At 47.5% G+C, this 22895-nt stretch overlaps 1 protein-coding gene across 2 annotated transcripts in view; it reads left to right on the forward strand.

Moving 5' to 3' along the window:
• LOC135376145 (kunitz-type serine protease inhibitor bitisilin-3-like) overlaps nt 1-17760 on the forward strand; it is a 49373-nt gene extending 31613 nt beyond the window's left edge. Inside the window, exons 8-9 of one of the 2 annotated variants that reach the window (XM_064608741.1) lie at nt 4482-4520; nt 17710-17760. In XM_064608741.1, coding sequence (XP_064464811.1) covers nt 4482-4507 — 26 coding nt within the window. In that variant the 3' untranslated portion in view covers nt 4508-4520; nt 17710-17760. Of the gene's footprint in view, nt 1-4481; nt 4521-14478; nt 14535-17709 lie in introns of those variants that run through there. The other variant, XM_064608740.1, reaches the window with a different exon arrangement.
• The last annotated feature ends 5135 nt before the right edge of the window (nt 17761-22895 follow it).

Raw genomic sequence — 22895 nt, forward strand, 5'->3', positions numbered from 1 at the left:
TGTCACAAATTTGTAAATTTGTCACAAAACCATCTTCTGTTGCCGTTCTACCTTGATCTTAAACTTGATGCTTTAACCTTCATCGAAACTTTCATCTTGAGCCATACACATACGCTTCTAATTCGTACAAATACTCGTGAAACGTTCACATACAACTTTCCGCCGAGAGATAACAAGAAATCATTCGATAAAAATGGACATGGTTCTCTGTTATGAGGCAGTACCATGTGTCATACATTTATCGGTATTTATTGAACAAGCATTCCTGACAACGTTCACGTCGCTACAATGCCCCTCTTCCACCTTTGGTTCCTGACAACGCACGGATTATTGGAATATTTACGGGAATCTCTAAATAACCTTTTATGCTTTCTGTTTTTCATCTGCTATATTTTGTCTTTTCCGCTACCAAAAGCGAAATTGGTAATATAACATGTGTGCTCCCTTTCGTTTCCTTGGTGGATGAGACGTCCCCGACAAAAAGGCTGCTACCCGTTTTCACTTGGCAAGCCTACCGAGGGCGGGTATTATCTACCTTGGCCATCAGTTAATCCGCTTTGAAGGCACCAAGTGGGCCTCCTACAATGGGCTTCTGGTCCCTTCTGACTCACACCACGAGAAGGAAGGATATGGGTTTGGAATACGGGAGCTTCCTCACGCGGAGTGGTACTTCTCCCTTCTAATCGCTGCATGGCGCTACTATGCAGAGGGAAGACAGGACCATCTCCCACGGCTCTCGGTACATCTGCATTTTGCCCTTAATCTCGATAACGGGTGAGCGGATTTCAATGAGTATGGTATCAAAATACTCTGGAAAGAATTCTGCATCCGAGTTTCAATACGGATTTTTTCGTTTTTCTTCTTACTTTTTAACAAGAGCGCTTCAAAGTTGCATTCAATTTTTCCCGTGCTTTCGCAACGCCTAGAAAAATGTCAAGAGCGAAAATAAAAAATCGGTTCTGAAGCTCAAATGCACCATTGGACAAGCTATCGTACAAAACAAACCGGGTGAAAATCCGTCGAATATTAGCCGAGATTAAGGACGAAACGTGTTCCATAGAAAATACATGGGGCCTTTGGAGCTGGTATCCCCTCTTAAGTCGATGTACGCCGGTTTATATGCAGAGGGGCAATCGACTTGTCTCGTCCAGTCGACTTTTATCGCCGTCATGTAAACGAGCCTATAGTAACTGCACAAGCGAGCCCAAAAATTTGGCCAAGTTTAGTCGTTCAACTTACTCGCTTCTGCGAACCGTTTCCGGTAGTCACCAGGGGACAATCGCAGCGCTGTCAGACCGCGTCTTTTACAGTTTCGTATTTGGTGTATAGGTGCCAGGGATTTTCCTACACCTCCCCTGCATTTTTGCAATACCCCCCTGAAATTTCTCGAGTGACCCCAACCAGCTCGGCCACTAACACGTTCTGGTAGAATCTGGGGTAGCGAATTACATCCTGTGCTGTCAAACATGGGCTGTAGGACCACAGTCATGCAGATGATCTTACGATGCATTTGTCCCAAATCATTTGAAAGTGACTGTTCAATGCATATATTGCGCGCATATACGAGCAGGAATGCGTGCGGTCACGCAAACTCATCAAGAACCATTTGCGTCCAAGCCCAAGCGAGGTAGTCTGCTTTTTTCGTATAAGGTTTTCACCGTTGGTTGCTAGGTATTCATTGAGCTTCGTGAGACAAGGAGCTAGTCTTTTTCCGTTGTCGGTCGTGTGATTATGCATCTTAATGTTGAAATGCCGTTCATAATGAATCTGTATTCTAATGTACTGTGTTCTAACGTAATAACATGTACAAATAAAACGGGAAAGCTGTGCAGAGACGTCACCATTGTGTACGATTCTCTCCGTGATTAAGGAAAATTCCTTAAGTGAAATCTACACCATGCATAACCCCCGCCCCCTTGAAAGCTCGGCACCCCCCATTTCTGGGGAAATCACTGATATGTGCCCAACTCTACCCGCGACGAGTGGCAGAATCAAGTGACTTTTGACCTCGTCCGGCACTCGGTACGAACTGAATATGGCTTCGATCCTCCCGAACCCCACTGGCACCTGACGGTCAACGGGAAGCGGAAGCAGCACACTTTCCAAACATTTCGAATAGAACTCCAACTTCTCTTCGCGCGTCCGCACGGTTGTTGATCGACCGAAAAGCGTCCCACGTCACTGGCCCTGGCGTTTTCGAGCTCGATCCTTTTTGATCGGGCTAGTTCCAACTCGATCTCAAGCTGCAAGATCTTGACCATTCTTTCCTCTGGCGCGTTGCTAGCGGCAACCTCTCTACTATCTTGCTCAGTATTATTCATGATCCCCGTTGCCCCTATTTTCTTCCTTTTGCTACAGGTTAACATACATCACACTACAAGCCTGCACCCTACGTGAGCAATACTAGTACATCCTGACTAACGCGATGTACCCTGCGCGGTACATCAAGAAAAGCTCAGCATGCGATACTTCCTCGCCGGCGGAACAAATCTACAACGTAGACCTACTCGACTAGCGCCTCACCTAACAAGGACCCTGGGAACAAGTAATGCCGACCTACCTCGCAGACGATGCTTTGTTCCACCCTCGGTCACTTGAATGTTGTCTTGTGTCGACCGTCTTGAAGCCCAGCGCCGTTTTTCCACACCCAGTGTGTCACAGGAGCCCAATGTCCATTCAATGTCCGCCAGCTTCTCCACCGAACTCTCACTGTCCTTCCTCGGTTTCGCTGCGCTGTCATTTCCTTCCCTGCTGCGATGTCACCAACTTGTCCTTGCTTCTTCACGATGCTCGTCAATGGACTTCCTCACTCCAGTTGACGATCCGATGAGGGATATCCTGTCGACTGCGCCAGAAAAAGTTTTTGTTCCGGGACTCCGGGATGCCGTGATGGAAATCCCGATTATGGTCCTTTGATATCCCTAGACTCGGACCAGTTGAAGTGGAAGCAGGACGTCGACGCAACTGAAGTTGTGAATACAAGATTTACAGCAGACAGACAGCGTAGACGGGAACTCGCCGCAGTTAAGGTTAACGACGAGGTCCCGGACCTGCTCGCCGCAAGTCCCCAGGCCGAGTTGTTTCACCAGGGCTAACTCGGGATTTTATAGCCAGAGTCTTTGGCTCCGCCTGTCATTTGCGAATCCGGAGACAGCCGGTAAAATTCGTTCCGGCGTCTGCTACCGTAGTTGACCAAGCTCTTTGTAATGGAGACATCCCTTAAAGTAGCACAGAAGTCATTTTTAACACCCTGTTTTCTTCCTATAAAACTGTTCAGTAGGCCAGTAAGATGCACCATGTGAAGGAATTCACACCACAGAGTCATAATTATCTCAGAAACTGAATTTAAAATACGCCGCAAAAAGCGACCGTGCGCAACGGTGCTGAAGAGCAGTACCACCCTGTGATCTGCTTGGAACCTCGCGCTGACGCTATAAGGAGAATGCTCGCTGATTGGTCTAGGGAAATGTTGTCTGCTACTTCGCTGTCGTCTGCTACTTGGCTGTTCGGGGTTCTGAAAAAGCCTTTCTCCTGACTCGGTAATGCTTCGGCCGCACCTTCTATCCCCAATTCTCCAGGAGAACTGGCAAAACTACTTTACCGTTAAAGGGACAAGGCGCTGACCCCCACTGACCGGCGAACCAGAACGAGTTCTCCTTATAACGTCATCAGTGACGTGACATCATACCTCCTCATCCTCGTTATACCTGGAGTGGCGAATTAAGGGTGAACGCGTGGAGCCATGTTTATGTGAGTTTTTTTCTGGGAAACAAATTGCACACATCAAAACCTTTCGCGCTGTTCCGTAAAATGACACACACACTTTCATCAGACGTCTTAATCTGATTTTTTTTATGGCCCTCTGTACTCCTTTAAGTGCACGGCCCAGGGACAGGCCAACGTCAACAGTCGCGGGCGATATTATCCCCCTTCACTTAGTGACTCTTTTAATCACCTTAATCTTAATTTAATTTTAATATAATAGAGAATGGGCATCCCTTTCAGAATGTCACGAAACTGGCAGCTGACCCTGAAGGTATAGGGGATGTTATACAACATTTCAATGACACAGGTGCCAGAAGTTAAAAGGAATTTAGCTTAGCAATAGCTTAGATAATGTGCGAGTCTGGCTACTTATGCCTCAGGTAACAGAGTGACCATGGGACACTGAACGCTGGACGCTGAACGCTGTTCTCATAGCTTGCTGCTACAAGGGTAAAACCCTGTGACGTGCACAATCGTTTCGGGTTCGTTCCTTTGTAGTGCATGGGTTGTTGCCACACTGAAAAGGAATTACAATGGCTGAAAGGAGTGTACCCGAAAAAAGCGCTACTTACCCACATACAATGTTTCGTCCACGCACCTATGTTGCAACTAACGTTTCTTCATCCACATTCTTCTCTGAATAATTCTCTGTGTGCATTGTCCATACACTTCCTACCATGAAGACCAATACTAACTTATGGCTACATTCTACGCAGGAAATCCAGATGAGCTGAGTGAGTAACCTTCTGCACATGGTAAGCATTGCAACGTGTCAATTGTGTTCTCGAATTGACTAAAAAAATGACGAGATTAGTTGCAACATCTGGAATAGGTTTTCTTTTGTGCCGATTGTGACCGCACTCTTTTAAGAATGCTAGTTTTCCTAGCTTCCGTGCGTTGTTCATGCTGTTCCACTCAAGACCCGCGCTCCAGTCTCATCAGCGGCAACGAAGAAACAGACAGAGCCGCATTGAGCGCCCATCAGCACGCTGCTTTCCCCCCGATAATGATGTCATCGGGCGACCGAAGACACCGCCTCTCGACACTCACCAGTTCCAAGATGCAGGCTCAGTGGCAACACGACATAGCTCACTCCCTTCTCTCTGATGTAGACCCCACGCTTTCTCTCGTCCTTCCTCCGCGACTACCGCGCCCCTTTACTGCTCTCTTCCACCGCATGAGGCTCAACGTTGCCTTTACACCTGCCTTTCAACACCGTCTCGGCTCCACCTCGTCTTCCCTCTGCCCCACTTGTGGAGTACACGGCGACCTCAGCCACGTCATCCTGGCTTGTGGGCAATGCCACCACGAGCGTGCACTAATGCAAGTCTCTAAATCTGTCCCCGCGAGATACGGCAGTGTACCGCCTCAGCGGCGGTGAATCGCCCACCCCATCACCATCCAATGTACGTGTGTGTGTGTGTGTGTGTGCTGTTCCCTGCGAGTGACCTTCAATGAAGTGGGCAGGGTTCGGATCCAGACCTTCATTTTAGGTGTGTGTGTGTGGGGGGGGGGCGGTTTGTTTGTCGAATCGCGTAGCGGGGGAGGGGAGTAGGGGAAATTAATGTTTATAAGCTGATGATTTGGGGGAAATCACGCAACCACCCCCTGGATCCGCCATGGTAGTGGGCCAAGACGTCGCCGTACGTTGCCCTCCTGTGAAGACCCTAATTTGAATAGTTAATCAATGAAAAGCACCCGTGGTGCAGCTGTGAAGGATTTTCCGCAATTTTAAAATTAATCCGCGAATCGGCTGTCACTGGTCCTAAGACGATAGGGCAGTGCGTATGTTCGTGTTTTTCGAGTACGGAACCGAATAATTGCGTATTCTATGCAAATTCCGAATCTAAAATGGAGTTCCACGAAAACAGAGTGCTTCCGAGTGAAACATAGAATTTCATATTTAAATTTCCAGCGTCAAAGCAACTCTGTGGGCAAGTCGGCACTAACGGTACGCGCGGCTGTGCTTGCGGCGGCTAAACCAACCTAGCATCGAAGCGCTGCGTCCTTAGCCTTCACAGCTCTGTTGCGCGTTGCTCTACCGTTAAATGCAGCGTCAAATTACGGCCCTGGCGGCACCGTAACATAGACGTCCTGTGGGAAGGCGCTGCAGACACCATAACCCCATCGACTTGACGGCCTGAGAGAACGGGTCACCGTCTAAGAGGCCGACCGAAGTGACCGGTCGGTGAGGCATCTCCCCTTGGCCCGGGACTCATACCCATGGGCCTGTTGCTCTGGGCCAGGTGGCGCGAGTGAGCAGCAATATCAGCGCCCCAAATCATGCAACACTCCCCAGTTTAGCAGACGACGCGGCACTTTCAAGTACACGGTTTCGAGTTGTTCGCGCTTTTCAAGAAGCACCGCTTTTTCTGTTGATTTCCTACAGGTTTTGTAGCTTCCTTGGCACCACACCGTTTGACACACCATGCAAAACCCTCTGATGGAACTCCTTACTGTTGGGATCCGCGGCCGTTTGGGCCCGAAATGGCGCTGTGCAAACTTCAGTGCAACAGCCCTATAGCCGTGAAGTGCATGCTGGGCGCCAGGCAGGCCCTGGACAGCTAGTAAAACAACTGCAAAACTCAAAATAAACACCCTGAGGAGCCACGATACTGGAATAAACGAAAGAAACCCTCGATACTAATCCCTTACCTGACAATTTTGAACGGAGGGAACGTAATCCGCTTCTCCCGTTAACAACAAAAAAGTTACTTTAAGCAACCCACTGGGTTCCACACGCAGCCGGGCGTACGATCAAGTTCAAGAAACGGGACGTTACCCGCCCGTTCCGGTGGTGCTGAGTCATGAGACTCGGGTGATAAGGAAAAAAAAATACCGTGGGTTTCCGGCTATCCTATCACCAAGATAGGGAAGCCAACTAGCACCGGAACAACAGCCCGGCGCTGTTTAAACCATCCGCAAAAGAATAAAATTACCTACAAAACAAAGCTCACTCTGGCCCTCCGCCACCAAACGTACGAGCATATCTTTAGAAACGTTGGGCGCCAATTGGTGGGAACCATTCCCACTCTCGGGGTCGTGCAGCAAGCCTCTCCTATGATGGCTAACCTTCCTTTTACCCTCAAACAAACAAACAAACAACTCAATAACAAAGCGAGGGTTTATTTCATACCTTTCCAACCAAACGGCTTATAAGCTCAAAACAGTAGAAATACAGCAGCCGCCCGCAGCAGTCGTCTCCTGGTAAACGTCCCGTCTCTCCCTTTAACGATGTCGCGATCCCTTATATCGGCTTCTCCATAACGTGTACTTACCCCGTGCAGTAAAATAGTAACACGAGAAAACAGCGCAAGAACGGGACATGATGCAGACAAACGAAGCGCTGACTACTTTTTTTACTGACTAGAAGTTTATTGGCAGGAAGAGCAGAAGCGAAGAAAAGAGGAAAACCTCCAGAAAGGGTTTAGTGATTAACATAGCATATCTCTCGGGCAAGGAGGTCAACCGAGGGCGCAGTGACACAATTATCACCTCTATTGTGAATCTGAACTGCTTCGAAAATGTATCTGGCTCTTCTATCTTGGTACCCTCTTAAAGGAGCATGGAAGAGACTTGGAAGGTATATTTTTTTACTGCATCATACGTGAATACTACCTTCAGGAACCGTCATGCAAAATATCTCCCTCGGGGAGTGCGAACTTACTGAGAAAATTGTTTTGCAAGAGAGAGGCTCCTCGCCTCTCGTGACACCAGCTTGCAGAGGACACTCCCTGCGCCATCGAGAATCACCTGCTAGCGAGAGCGACACGGGAAGGGTGGAGCGAAATGCGACTGCAAAAAGAGAAAAAGGAGGCGCTCGCCTCGGTATTGGTGAGGCAAATGACGTTGTAGACTGGCATCCGAGGGGAGGAGGTTTTCTAACCCGCCGGATTGAAAGCTCTCTTGCGCTCCTGTACTATGCGCTACACACGCAGTTTTTGTGCGAATCAGAGCCGCAGCGAGGCAAGTTTGCGCAAAGGGCAGGGTAAACTTGAGGCGCCCTCCCTCTCCCACTGCCGTCAACAATCCTGTAAACAAAGAAATGAAAACGCTCATTTGGACCGCCGAGATCGTAGATTGAAATCTTCTTCGTTCACGCTTTATCCTGTAAAACCGACCTACCAGGGCCTGCCGTTCGGCGCCCTCTCTGGCGAGCTGCCCCTCTCGGCCCCGGTCGCTACGGCTCTGTTGCGAATGTGTGTCACAGGGCTTGTATGGCGCCGAGAAGTTTCGGAGTCGCCCCCTGGTGTTCACTGAACGAACGATGTCGTGGGGATATTCCCGGGTAGTATTCCCACATTGCATTGCACGCATAAGAGGCTCTTCAGAGTTGGTGTTGCCTGATAACGCATGACGAAAGCGACATACGTGTTCCAAGTAAGTCGTATTTTCATTCCGATATGACAGTTTTTACTGTAAGTAAGAGAAACGAGGATCCCCACACCTAGTGACCGCCAATAGTTCTCCCGATATATTTAATCTCCAGTCTATCCATGCTCCTTTAGCACATATTCTATACAAACATATTCTTCAGCAATATTGTATAGAAACACATAAATTCCATCTTGAATACTACGGGCCTGCTTCGTAGCTTTCAACATGGTTTTCGTCAAAAGCTTTCTAGTGTCACGCAACTTGTTGTCACAAACCATGACTTCGCTGCTGCGGTCGATCAGAAAGGACAAATAGATGCAACTTCCTTAGACCTGGCAAATGTATTTGATTCCGTCACTCACTCACAACTTATTCATAAACTTAAAAGAGTTGTGTTATCCAACAAGATTGCGAACTGAATGTCTGCCTACTTGAGAAACCGCTGTCAATACGTTCATAGTGAGTTTTAGTGAATCGTACGTTATCTCCTGCACGTAAGCGATGGCGTTGTTGGTTCTGCGCACGCACAACACATAAAAGAGAGCTTTGCGCATTGCGCAGACGCTACGCATCACAACGCTATCCCCTACGTACGCAAAGGCGATAGCGTACGATGCACTAAGACTCTTAAATATATCTAACACGAAATCTGGTGAATAGACATATCCCAGTTTGTACACAAATGACGTCATAGTGTTGGACAGCGCCGCCAATTTGGTAGAACTGAACTACGCTCGAAACTAGGGGTGAACAAGGTCGCACCCGAAGGCCATGGTCATGAGGGGAGTACGATAGTCCCTGAAAGAGATGCGACATTTGGTCCTACTTTTCTTTCAATAGGGAGCTGCAAACAAGTGCCCATTCGTGAAACCCAGCCCTCCCCTTCCGATTTGTTTCGTTTTCAGTCTGTCTCCCAACGTCATGATGACGTTTCTCGGTTAGAGGTCTATTGAGTGTGTTATCAGTAGAGAGCAGATTTTTAGGTACTAACAGATAGCGCCTTTCGTCGCATAAATCATTCTAGGCCAACCAACCTTCAGAATCGTATGGTGTTATCTTCCGATTGGAAGGAACGTTGATACATAAAACGGTGTCCGGCCCTTTTCTCAGCTTATCGGGAAACGGAGCGATATCATCCGCGATTATGACTGGCATACTGCGTGCTATGCGGTCAAGAGCGCCCTCTGTTAGTGCTTAAAAATTCGCTCTCTAGTTATCAGGGGTGCCACAGGGTTTCGTATTAGGACTCTTGCTTTCTTATGTATGTCAATAACATTACAGAATTTATATGTACCAGCGTACAGATAAGATTATTTGACATGGCGATAAGCGAGCGCACACGAACAGCACAGGACGAGCTCATACTAACAACTAAGTTTATTTCAAGAGAGAAGCCGGTACTGGTACAAGGTTAGGCGACTTCCGGGATAACCCGTAAGCTGGGGGATTAGCGTGCCAACCGGAAGGATGGCCTAGAAACTCTAGTTCATCATTCGAAAGAGCGATCGAGGCATGGCTGGTCCCTCCTTTAGCAATGAGGGAGGCCTCTAGGATCTCGCGTTCCCGTTGTGATCTGTGGTAACCCTAGATGTAGACGTGTCGTGAGACTGAACACAACAGCCGCAGTCCGTGACATGTGGCTTTAGATGGAGAAGAGGCGCGCACTGAAGGGAGCGGGGGGGGGATATCCGTTTATTTCGGAAAGGTCAGGCTGACCGAAGGTCGGTTTGTTATTCCTAAATCAAAATGTATCACAAAGATGAAGTAAAAACAAATATAAGATGATGAGGGTGGCGTGATGCGTAGGTGACATGAAAGGTCAACTCATAATTTGTCCATGAGGTCTGTCGTGTGGAGAAAGTCGAGTAAAGCTCGAGTGGCGCACCACTGACGGGAGTGTCGGACAGGGCCAAGTAATACAGGAAGGTCTATGTGTGTGTGTCCCAGAGCAGTCAGGCGTCCTTTGAGGGTGTCGCGTGCAGTGTCGTAACGTCTGCAGTGCAGTAGTAGATGCGCTGTGTCTGCTTCCACCCTGCACGTTGCGCATGCTGAGGAGTTTAGTTGGCCCATCTTGTATAGCAATGGCGGTGTTCGGGCTACGTATAACCGTAAACGGTATACGATAGTTTCTTCCCTTCGGGTGAGCCGCAGGGTGGTCGTGTATTCCATCTTCGGGTCGATGGAGTGTAGGAACGTGTTTTCAGGCACAGCATTTTCTATGAAGTGTAGCGTATTGCGGGCGCAGAGCCGCCTCACCTGAATTCTGCTTGCGCACGACGACATCGGTACTGATGCAATTAGCTCACCTTCCTCATGAGCGCGGCGCGCAGCGTTCTCGTGCAGGCCAATATGGCCTGGCACCCACTGGAACCAGACACTGTGGCCTGAGGCGAGTGATTCACTGTAACGCTTTGCGATCCTTGTGCAGATGTCGTTAATCGTATTTGCACAGTATGAGGCTATCATCTGTAATGCTGACCTGCTGTCAGTGAGAATGGTCCAATTGTGCGCTGATGAACGCGATATGTATGACAATGCTGCGTAGATGGCGTAGAGCTCTGCCTCTGTGGAAGACGTTTCATGAGGAAGCTTAAGTCCTTGCTGGATGTTACAACTCGGCACGTAGAAGGCAGCCGTTGAACTGCCTGGTACCACAGATCCGTCAGTGTACACTTCCCTTCATTGCTGGCGCGCGGTGGCTAAATGTTGAAGCGCAAGTTGGCGCGCGGTGATAGGGGGCACGTTACTCTTCTTTGCTAGGCCAGGGATGTCCGTGTGGAGGGGTACAAAGGGTCCACATAGGTGGAGCATATGAGAAATGTGCAGTGGACGATGGTACGCAGCTTTTTAGACGGGAGACTGCAGCTCCAAACGTTGACGAGGGGCAGTTCGACTCGATACACTGGAGGTAATGTGATTGGTGTCGGGTGAGAAATCGCGTGTAGGTACGGAGTGTCTCTCTGTCTCGCAGGACATGCGCCGGTGGTTCCTTCGCCTCAGCTAAGACGGAGTATGTCTCAGTGGTCCTAGGAACTCGTAGGCATACTCGGAGACTATGTGCTTGGATCCGTAGAAGTTCCATCTCTCCATTTCTACTGAGGCCGTGTAGGGCCGGCAAGCTGTACCTTAGGGTTGCTATTATGAGGGAGTGTAGCTGACGCAGGTCAGCACACGTCGACCCCCAGGATGCTCCAGCGACGCGTCGTAGAACGTTGGTATAGTTGTTGGTTTTGGTCAAAATTGACTTGAGGTGTTTCGACCATGTCAACCCTCTGTCTATGATGATGCCCAAGTATTTATAACGCGAGACAAACTTCAGCGGTAGACCCCCAACATGTAAAGGGTACTTGCTAAAAGAGCGGCGCGTAAAAGCCATGGCTACCGTTTTGTTTGGTGAGATCGAGAGCCCGCGGTCGGCGAGGTAGGATACAATAGTGTCTAGAGCGGTCTGCAGACGTTCTTGGATCGTATCGCGGCGGAAAGCTGAGGTCCAGATGCAGAAGGGAGCGGATGTGCCAACTAAGGCGTCGGCTCACACAACGGCCCGTTTGGCCGACGTACACAGCACCACTCGACCTGGGAACCTGGTACGAAACACTTTTTTCGCAGTCCCTGAATTTCTCTCGGTGGATTATGTCACATATTACGGTTGGCAAAGAAAACTGGCAATGTGAACACGTAGAAAAAGTGGAACCTCATCATCTGTGCTGGGCATATGCCCTGCGCTCGAGGAAAGAGCCTTCTACCTTTTTCGTCGGCGCACTCGAAGTTGGTCAAGCGTGGCATAGCCACGACAGCCATAGGCAATGCTCTCAAGCAGTCGCGCACTCACAAAGTGCAGTCCAGCCTTCTGTCACAGGTTCGGACACTTGAGGCTGCGGGGTTCTCCAGCCAGTTGATCAAGGCCTCGCAGAGGTCCTCTTGAGAGGAGAGTGAAAGCGGGATAATGGGGCCCTTCCGGATGAACTTGCGGTCAAATGTTGCAGCTATGCCGCAGGTCCACAAGGTCTCTCACAACAAAGGCTGCTGCGTCTGTTGGTGTCCGTGCGGAATTCAGAACGCTCAATAAACTGGGCGGATTGTTCCGACGGGTCAACGGGGAGGGTCTTGTAGGGGAGATGGTGTCCCTCTACATGAGTCCTGATCGGCGGGGGCAGATGTTCGGGCCCTCACGCTAGGACGGCGCCGGAACTGAGGAGCGGGTGTTCCAGGCGCATGTCCATCTTCGTCGTTGTCCACGGTCCGCCACATCACTCCCCCCGTCAGACGCGGAGCTCCGATAAAACAGAAGAAAACTACGACTCCCTGAAGGAGGACTGCGTGGATGACGTACATGGTTTTACAGGTTGAGACACGGCACACGCGGCGAAGCACCACAGGTCGTGTTCAACGGGAACGACGATGCGTTAGCTCGAGAAGAGCGGGGCCAATTAATATGTAATCAACCACATATTAATGGAAGAACAGTCTTTAATGATGTTATCCTGCCAAGGCAGAAAATCCAACTACAGCTGGAATCAAAACCGCGAATCACGTTCGTGTGTTCGAAACCCTTTCAGGTTTTTTTTTTCTCTTTTCTTTGCTTCTTCTCTTCCTGACAATAAACTTCAGTTGCTAGTAAGCGCTTCGTTTGTTTGCATCTTGTCCCGTTCTTGCGCTGCTTCCTCGTGTTAAATTTCCAGTCAAAGTTATCTCCCTTCAAAGCATTCGAATATTCCGAAACCTGCATTCGTAAACACAAAAACGCATCGAGAGGGAACAAAGCGAGTGCTGCTTCACATGAAGATATTTGATGCGAATTCCGAGTCGAATATGCAGGGTGTTTGCTCTGACGTGTCCAGAAAATATATTTAAAGCGAGCGATAAAAGAAAAGCGAGTGGTACTTTTCTGCTGCCTGTGTGAAACAGGTACTGCTTCACTAGTAGCACCTGTTTCTTAGTCGAGTAGCTGAAAAGTAGCGCTCGTTTCTCTTTTAGCGCTCGCTTTAAATACAATTTCTGGACACGTTAGAGCAAACACCCTGTAGAATTACATGTTTGAATTTTCGGCGAAAGCGCGCTGCCTTCAAAATATTCGAATGTTTCCTTTATGGGAGGAGCCGAATTTGTCGTCTGACGAATTCAATCTCTCCCTATTATTTTTTTCGACAACATCAACATCGAATGTTTCCGAAGCTACCTGTACATACCCCCCCCCCCCCCCCTGTACCAGGAACCGTAGTGACAATTAAAAGATGTGATGGAAAGACGTTATCTACGAAGCAAAACGTCAGAAAGTATTTCAAATTTTGCAGAAACCCATTCTCGTGCATCAGGTCGGGAGCAAAATGGAAGAATGTTTCAAGTGTTTGCTGTATTTTGGCTTATTTGTGTGAATTAACGAAGCTAGAATATCTTACCATTTCCTGGTAGTAGAAGTGCATTACGTACACGAAACTGAAACGGATTGGATAGCAAGTTTGCATTATTGGAAGGAGGGACAGATAGGCCACGACACACATGAATCGTGGTATTAATAGTTTGCCCCAGCAACTGTGCAAGGTGCTAAGTAGCCCGTGTGTGGGGCCGTCGAGAGTGGGAGAAAACCAACAGCACCTAGATACAGATAGCCTGCTTACCCGTCGACGTGACGTAACAAGTAAGAGTCAGCCAATGGGGATCGTGTTTTCAACTGCCGTAGCCAATCACGAACGTGCTTTCGGCGGTCGTAGTCGAACCACAAGCATCGTCTGCGAGTAGTGATTCAACGTCCCCGCGTACTAAATGGGAAAACTTTAAGATAAGGCGCAAAACGGTTCCATATATTGCTCAAGACTGATTTTCTGGAAAGCGTGTTGCACTTTGGGTCCCCAGATTCAATAAGTCTACAGGTTCTACAATCATTTGCGTGTTCTTGAATTTGCAGAAGGACGAATCGCAGTAGCAGACTAATTCTGACGTCCACGTAGCGAAGGAGGGAGAGCAGGCAGCCTTCTGTATCTAGGTAGCGTACTCGGCAGCGATTGGCCAAAGAGAACGCTGGGTCACCTCGATAGGTATCCATACCGTGATGGGCTCCTATCAAGCAGTGTTGACCTCGGTTGGTGATTTTGGCAGATTCCCACCACCTCTCGAATTGGTGGAAAGAGAGCAACCTCCCTGTTAACTGGATGTTCCACTCGTCCGAAAACAGCCTTTATGACACATTTGAAAAGATCCCATCTTGTCGTCAGCGGCATCATGGGAACGCAAATAGCATGTTTCACAATTTGTTTCTTCAGCTTCGTAAAAATATCGAGTGCAAAGAGTTGTTTTTTAGTGCTCAGCAACCTAAAGTTTTCATTCTCTCTCTTGCAGGCTGACGAGGGGAAAGAAAAGGTTCTTGCAATAAAGCTCAAAATGACCTGAATGAATTCCTCGACTTGAAATTCCGCAACTAAGTAACACACTGTGGCGACTCAAGTGTCAGCACAGTAAAGTAGTTTGAATGTGGACGCATGCGTTTACTAAGCTATTCCTGCTCGGAACACGGGTGAAGAAAACTCTATTAATATCTAGGTTGCAAGGCTGAAGGTTTACGGATTGCAAAATTTATTGTTACTTAACTCGGGAACGTTGGCCTGATTCATCAAAGGCTACGGCCTGTTTTCTAAGGCAGAAAGACGTATCGTATGATGGATGAAGTGAATTGCCTGAGGACGAGTAACTGTGATATTTCGAACAGACTCTTCTTCTGGGCACCGTCCTCATCACTAACATGGTATTTAAAGGTGCTGTTAAAGGTTCATGGGAATTGTGGGTCAACAGCCCGGGGGGAAGGAAGGCTTTTACGGCCGAAGTGAATGGCCGCTTTGTTAGAGTGTAGAGGGGATTATGTGAATCAAGTCATCATGACTCCTGGCCGGTTACAGAAATGCGAAGTCAACAAACAACGGGACAACGGAGGAGGAGGAGGAGGAGTGTCGTTGGGAGGAACCCGAGAGGTCTGCCTGCCTGATTAGGCGGCATGTTTCTCGGGAAGGGAAAGGTGGTGGAGAGGAGGAGAGGAAAGGGTGAAGTGGAAGACCGAGCGGAATCCGCTCGGGGGGAGGATAGCTGCGTCCATGGGCCGACTTCAGGGGAACTGTGCCGGCATACGCCTATTACACATCTGAGGGAAACCCAGGAAAAACCCCAGACGGCACAGCCGGCCCGCGTATTCGAACCGCGGACCTCCCAGTCTCCAAGCGCACGCGTTACCGCTGCGCCACCGGAGCTGGTAACAGGCAGAAATGGGCGAGCATTCCGAAAGATAAGGAGGTTAGTGGTTACGTGGGCAAATTTTCAGAGCAAGCCAACTGTTTTCTTTTTTTTTTTTGTAACATGTACAGGGTGTTTGCTGTAACGTGTCCATGAATTATATAAAAAATCTAGACATTGTACAAGGATGCCGCTTGGTGCATTGGCCTTTGCGGCAGTTTTACCAGCAGGGAAGACGGATTTTGTCAAATTTCAACTGCAATAAATTGAATTCTTCAAATTGATCTCGCTGATTTGCCAAGTCAATCTCACGTTTTTGCAACGGAAACGGAAAGTGCATGTTGGATTTACCCCGAAACATCACTGAAGGCGTCCAGCACCACAGCGGGAACACATGAAAAAATATGCAAAAAGCGCCGTTTTGGGACGGGCAAGTCGCCGGGCGCGCGTATTTCAACGCTATGCGGGCCGTCGTTCAAGGTACGAAGAGATACGCGTGGAGCGACAGGAAGCGTCAGGTCAAAATGAAGGGGTGACCTTTTGAGAGGCAGTAAATTTTGTGAGGCGGGGGAATGTCAAGGGGGCGGAGCAACGACGACCCGCATAGCGCTGAAATACTCGCGCCCGGCGACTTGCGGGTCCCGAAACGCGCTTTTTGCATATTTTTTCATATGTTCCCGCTGTGGTGCTGGACGCCTTCAGTGATGTTTCGGGGTAAATCGAATATGTGCTTTCCATTTCCGTTGGCAAAACGTGAGGTTGACTTGGCAAATTAGCGAGATCAATTTTAAAAATTCAATTTATTGCAGTTAAAATTTGACAAAATCAGTCTTCCCTAGTGGCAAAAGTGCCGCAAAGACCAATGCAGCGAGCGGCATCCGTGTTACGTACAATGTCTATATTTTTTATATAATTCAGGGACACGTTACAGCAAACACCCTTTATATTATACCACATATTATACACACTTGTGGCATGCAATGAAGTAGTGGCCATTCAGAACATAACAGCGTCGATAGATGATTAAGGGAGTAGAATAGTAGTAGGAAAAAGGTCTTGGCGTATTTTATTTGTGAAGCGGTTCTAGGGTGCCTCGTGATTTGTTAATACCGAACGGGTGAAGGGCGATGAACTTGTATATGAGATAAGACTCCCTGTCACGTCTGTCAATTGTGGATCTGAACCCGGTTTCTAGAATATACGCCTCGTGCACAGACTAAAGGTGGCGCTTTGCGTGGCCACGTAGCGGTGGGAAAGCGAACTTTTTGTGTGAGTCGTCGGATATCGGAACCAGTCAAAAGTGTATGTGGCGGGCGTCATGCGGATCAAAAATGTGTGAAATCGGTTATGTAATTTTGCCAGTTTCAATCGCTTTAAACAGAGAACGACTAATTTCCGTCCTCAGCTTTCAATAAGGCATAAGACCGTATGCAGAAGCAGGTTTGTCAGCGTTATTACAATTTTTTTAGCTTTTCTTCCTGTGCACCTCATTTGCGTGCGTTTTCTTTTATACCTTTTACAGTAACTTTGCAAAGGTTGCACCCACACCAAAAGGATGCAGAAGTCTCATTACCTGAGCGGGACAAAGCGACAAGGTCCAAGCTAGTTGGAAGTTCATGTCTGAATTGAAAACATACATCACGAATGATATACGGTCTGATTACGGCAATCAATTATGGTCACTGGCCTAAAAAAGACGGAATTCACGGAGTAGCTTATTTTGTGACACGTACGTTTGACGGCCCACACCCATCTTCTACTCCTGTCCACTTCGTGTGGATTTGGCGGGAAAGCGATTACATTCGCTGCACCGGCTGTATTGAGCGCATTGCCGACTGTTCCTTCTGTTCCTCTCTCTTTTCCTCTCTTTTTTGTGTGTGTGTGGGGTACAGATAATGCGATTTCTTACCCAAGCAGCACAATGTACTGAAAGTCGAGTGCAATAGGGGTGGATGGTATGTGTCTTATCAATGTTCTTTAGCTTCATGAGTCTGTTCAAGGCCTTCCACCTACCCGTCCACCCCTATTGCACTCGCCTTTCGGTACACTGTGCTGCTTGGGTACAGATATGTGCGAAAAATGGTACCTGCGTTCTTTTATAACAGGAGGGATTACAGAGGAGTAAGCAAAGAGGTATATTACCTTGTGTATTCGTACCGATAAAATGAAACACACATAAACGCTTTGCACTGAGCTCACTAGCCTGGCTCCCACCTCACACTTGCTGTACGGGGGGAGGTCGTTGGATGTAGTTCCCAATTCAACCTAATGTTGCTATTCCCAATTCAAGCTAGTGTTTTCCTATTGTTGGTCAGACAGGTTTTACAGTTGTTCTGTCATACTTTCTAGGTCGATGAACCGTATCATCAGCAGAAGCGGAGTTGAAGAGCCAATGAATCACCGAATGAGAGGGCAACAGCTTTTATTGTCCATAAACATCAACACGGAAAAGGTGCAGGGGACAATTGTAAAACTCGTGTCTCCTTTTCTTTTCTTCTTTTACAATAAAGCTCAAACTTATAAACTCAAAACTGGTCTCTGACCAACAGTAGAGAAATACTAGCGTCCAGCGAACGATATCGCTAGCGAACTAGTGCTGCGAATGATGTCGCTTTTATGTTACTCATTGAATGACCTGCAGATTTTATTATCTATTAACAGATGAAAAAGGCCTATGCCTCGTTTTTCAACGAATGGGGAGAGCGAGTGGTAACACTTGGTCGGCTGTGATTTGTTTCATCAGTTATCCGCAACCACGCCCCTGTATTTTTGGGCGCGCAGGAACATGTGGGACCATTTTTCTGCCCACATAACCAGGGACCATTTTTTTGCTACGCCCGGCGTTCTCGTACGTATTTGTGCACCCAACGACGCAACAGTTCGTTGCGGCATTACTTTTAGCATCTATCAACTCAGGCGCGGCGTCACCGAAGCAAGGTGAATATTGAAAGCGTACGAATAACCCTCGAGAACCGAGCGGACTCACACAACAAGTTCTTATGGCTGCCGCCAGGATTCTCCGTGGCGCGGCGGACGCTTTGCACGAAGGGTATATAGTTTAATGTTGTCAAAATTGTGACCAGGAGTGTTAAGGCGTTCAGCGACTGCTTTGAGGAGTTTGTTTCAGGTGTCGGTTCTGTGTCCGGTGAGGCGGTTGTTCATTTGTTGGCCCGTTTCACCAACGTATTGCATAGAGCAGTCGCCGCATTCAATGCAGTATATGACATTAGAGCTTGTGCATGTGAATGCGTCGTTAACAGAGTGGGTGTAATTGTTCGCTGTGCTTTTGATGGAGTTAGCATGTTGAACGTGCTCGCAAGTTTTGCAGCGCGGGTGGTTGCAGGGGTGTGTTCCATTGTACTGGGTGTTCGTTTATTTGTTTATGTTTTTCTTGCGTTGACCAAGGAGTTTGCTAGGGTTTTTGCGCGTCGGTACGTTAGCTGTATTGAATGGGTGAACATACTCCAGAGTCACTAATTGCTTTAGAGAAGGGGCTCGTGTTTCCTAGAATGGCTTTGTTGTTTGGAAGTGCGTTGGAATATCTTGCGACGAAGCTTCTTTGGCTCGTGTCAGAATCTTTTCGGTGTTCCAGAACATCGTTTCGATCCAGTGTGAGTGCCTTGCGATGGAATTCGGTTAGAAGGGAGTCTGGGTAGTCTCTTTGGGCAAGTGTGCTACAGAGTTGGTCGTGCTTCTCAGTGTAATCTGTGTCGTTTGAACAAATTAACTCTACGCAGTCTGACACTCTGCCCATTAGGAATGCCAACCTTACAGTGGTGCGGGTGGTGACTGTTCAAGTGACGGTATCGTTGTTTGTCACTTGGCTTTTTGCACAGGGTTTTGGTGAGGTTGCCGTTGCCTAGCTATATTGTGGTGCCGAGAAAGTTGATTGGGTGAGTTAAATGTTGTGATGTGAACCTTATAGTGCTGTGCGCGGTGTTTAGTAGATCTGCGAACTTTTGAATTTCGTGTTCCCCGTGTTCCCATATTATACGTATGTCAGCGATGTATCGAAGGTACATAGTGGGTTTTAATCGGTGTTGTACCCGCTACCAAACCTTAGTAACGAAATACCGCTGCCCGCTACTGCATAGAAAAGTAACGCAATACTAGCGTCGGTACAAATTTGTAAAAGTAACCAGATACAATTACTGCTACCAAAAAGTGTAACGTAAATACAAAGACGGTACTTATCCGTTACTGCAGCCTTCTCTGTGCAATACCTAGACATGTCGTTGTCGAATGTATCTAAAGACGGTGCAATATTTAAGTTCGCTCACATAGCTGGCATGCAGTATAAAATATACCACTACCTACAGCCAATATATATTATTTCACATTGATCTTGACCTTGAGATGATACGCATCTTGGACGTAATTTGATGCACATGACGCATATGTGAATTTCATAATTTTCCCGTCAGAATGTTTGAAGCGCAAGACAATTTTCCTGCTTTGATAGCATTTTGTCGGATCCGCGGATCCCAACCGCATACTCTTCCGTCTGCTTCCTGTCGACGGATTGATCACTGTGATCAAGTGGCGCAGCTGCCATGATAAGCGACCACACATCGAGTCATCAATAAGTATCTACCATGAGGTGAAAACATCACACGAATGGCATAATGTTTGCTCTCGCCAGGGCCAACGCTGTGCTCTGGGCATACTGCGCCAAAGCTTAGGTCTCGCAGGAATTAGGAGTTAATGTTGTTGCCTAGCCGCTGCTTCACTTCTTCCAGCCACACGACGGCTTTCCTTACGAAGCTTTTGAGTATTCGAAAATATACGTTTAATACGCTTTTCGCGGGAGTTTGAGTCCCTCAGAGAGAGTCTACCCGTGTGAGATCACCTCCGTAATGAAACATTGAGAGAGAGAAAAATATCATCCCTGAACATGTGAAATACTGTCAGAAATCAATTGCTTCTAGCAGGGGTTCCCAAACTGTGGGGCGCGACCCACTAACTAAAAGAAAAAATGCGCCCGTTATTCTGCGTTACCAGGAAGAGCCGGGGTTTTCTCATAAATGCATGTGGGATACACGACGTTTTCGATGCGTCACACAGCCTCGCTTTCACGCCTGCCTTCACTCGTGCACGAGGGTCACAATTTACGTCGCAAAACAAGACGACAAACACTACGAAGTGAACAGGGCAAACTCAAAACCAGCCAACAGCGTGCGCAATTGCGATCCCTTTACTCTTGTTTTCTTAGGCTCTATTGCATGTAATGATCAATGTACTCCCACCTCACACAATAGCGTTATTGAACATGGTAGATAACTGTTTCTTAACTGAGACATTACGTCTACTAAAATGCGGGGATAATTCTGAATAAGACAGCAAAGCCGGAGGGCTTCGGTGTAGGACCTCTCTATGCAGCACTAGTGGCAACAATTTGTGCCAGTTCTCTCAACAGCAGTAGTACATCCTGTTTCCTTTCAAAGGAAACTCCTTTTCATTCAGACCGAACTCATGATATCCTTCTAATGTGTAACCGTCTACAATAATAATGGGACACGTAGGAAACGGAAGTAGACCAGGCTTTGCACAAATTGTTTCCGAAACCCTTTGAAAGGAAATCGATGCCGTTAATCTTTCAACAGCGTTCGCCATTTGACGAGGACTTCCCGGCTGTGATTTGCCTAGTCCACGCGTCGTACTACATTCTCATAAAGGAATAAATCTTCTATTGAAAAGAAATGTAATGAAGGATCGTTAGAGGTTATCAAAATACTTAAAATAAATTAAGTGCGTTCAACAGAACTAGGGGAGGGAACAATATTTACGCGCTATTATTAATGGCGACACCATCGAAACGCGTGTTAGGGGGAACTTAACTATATCGTCAGCTTTGTGTTGAGGCGAGGACCCCGCCTTGTTGAGAAATAAAATGGTGACCTTGATGTCCTGCAGACGGCGGAGCAGTGGATCGTACATGCTGGACTATGCTCCATTTACGCGTTCAAAGGAAAGAACGATATACATATGTTCGAAGGAAGAAGTCGGCGCATAGGTGAGCTATAATGGGAAATGGGTCTACATGACTGACGAAACATACTGTTAATGATTAGAAATAAAATGCATCAACGAACAACCACGAGATTTTAAGCGTAGAAAACCCAGCGAACCGGTAAGGGAATGTAGAGGAAAGTGCCTGAGTATGTTTACACAAACAGAAGATCATTCTCTCTTCGAACAGCCTATCGGCGTCCACTTCCCTTCACACCAGATTTTGCTTTAGGAACAACGCCTCGGACAATGTTCTGGTGTGAGAAAAAAATACAGTGTTGTTAGTCTTAACACGTGTTTGAGAATAGGTAACAAGTAGCCACTAAATATATGAATCCTGGCAGGTGACAATGATTGGCATTTTTATAATTGGAACGAACTCGTGATTATTTCGCTCGGTCGAACTCAAGTACCCGCGACCTCAATCACTGTAATCCGAAATGACTCTAACTGGACAACTTAAAATGAACAGGGTCAATGGCTCTACCTGCGGCAGCCATGGCTGAATTTATCTACATGAATATTTCGCACGTGATATCTTGGGTATTGAAGATTCTTATGCTTATCAGTTAACAAAAATTGGTAGTCTCGCAAATAAGTGACTCCTCTATATTGGCAGGAATACGATTGACTGTACATTCGATCGCAGTGCACCAGCCATTGAAGTGACAAGTTTGGCGCACTTTAGGGTCACACAGATCAAAACTTGATAGCTCAGAACTAGTGACTCTGTTGTGTTTGAGTTACCAAATACCACCGTGGAAGCCATACGAAGAAATGTATTTCTATGCACGTTGGATATATTTTGTATTGCCAACTGTATGACGATACAACCGCAATGCTTGCCCACATCGCATCTAAAAAATATATTCGAGTGGAATTCCAATAAAGGCTGAACCGCATGGCACGAAAAACTAACCGAAGTCTGCCCGAACCGAAATCGGGACCGAACCTTTTTCGGCGCATGACCGCCTGCTACCGAACTGGAGCCGAAGTTCCGAAGGTTTCTGAACATGGGTACCATGAGAGAACTGATGTTCTGAGGCTGGAACAACATAGAAGGGACATCTCCTTTCAGACTTCCAGCTCAATTAGATAATCCCTGTATTCATAGAAGGAACAGTTTGCCACGTCATTGTTGCTATGGTCCCCTTCTCCCTTCTGGTTTTTCGGCTGCCCACAGTTCCGATTTCGGCGGAGATATCTCAGACCGAAGCTTTAGTGGCCGAAAATAGCTCGGTACCGACTTGGTTTCGGAAAGAATTCGGACGTTTTTCGGTCCATGCGGTTCACGCTGAACGATTTTTTCATTGCTCACTGAAGCCATTGCAGTTGTTCTGGACGACAAGACGTACGATGGACTACTTATCCAAGAAGTGTGTCTTATCGGGACCTTGTTGTGCTATCCCGATGAGATTCGCGTTCAACGAAATCACTGAAGATTTCAACAGTGTCCAAATAAGGTCTATGTTTTCTGCCAAAATGCGCTGGAGGAGAAGGGAGTGGTCATAGAAGAGGTGCCTTGG

The sequence above is a fragment of the Ornithodoros turicata genome, unplaced genomic scaffold, assembly GCF_037126465.1.
Source record: "Ornithodoros turicata isolate Travis unplaced genomic scaffold, ASM3712646v1 ctg00001047.1, whole genome shotgun sequence".
Classification (NCBI taxonomy): Eukaryota; Metazoa; Arthropoda; class Arachnida; order Ixodida; family Argasidae; genus Ornithodoros; species Ornithodoros turicata.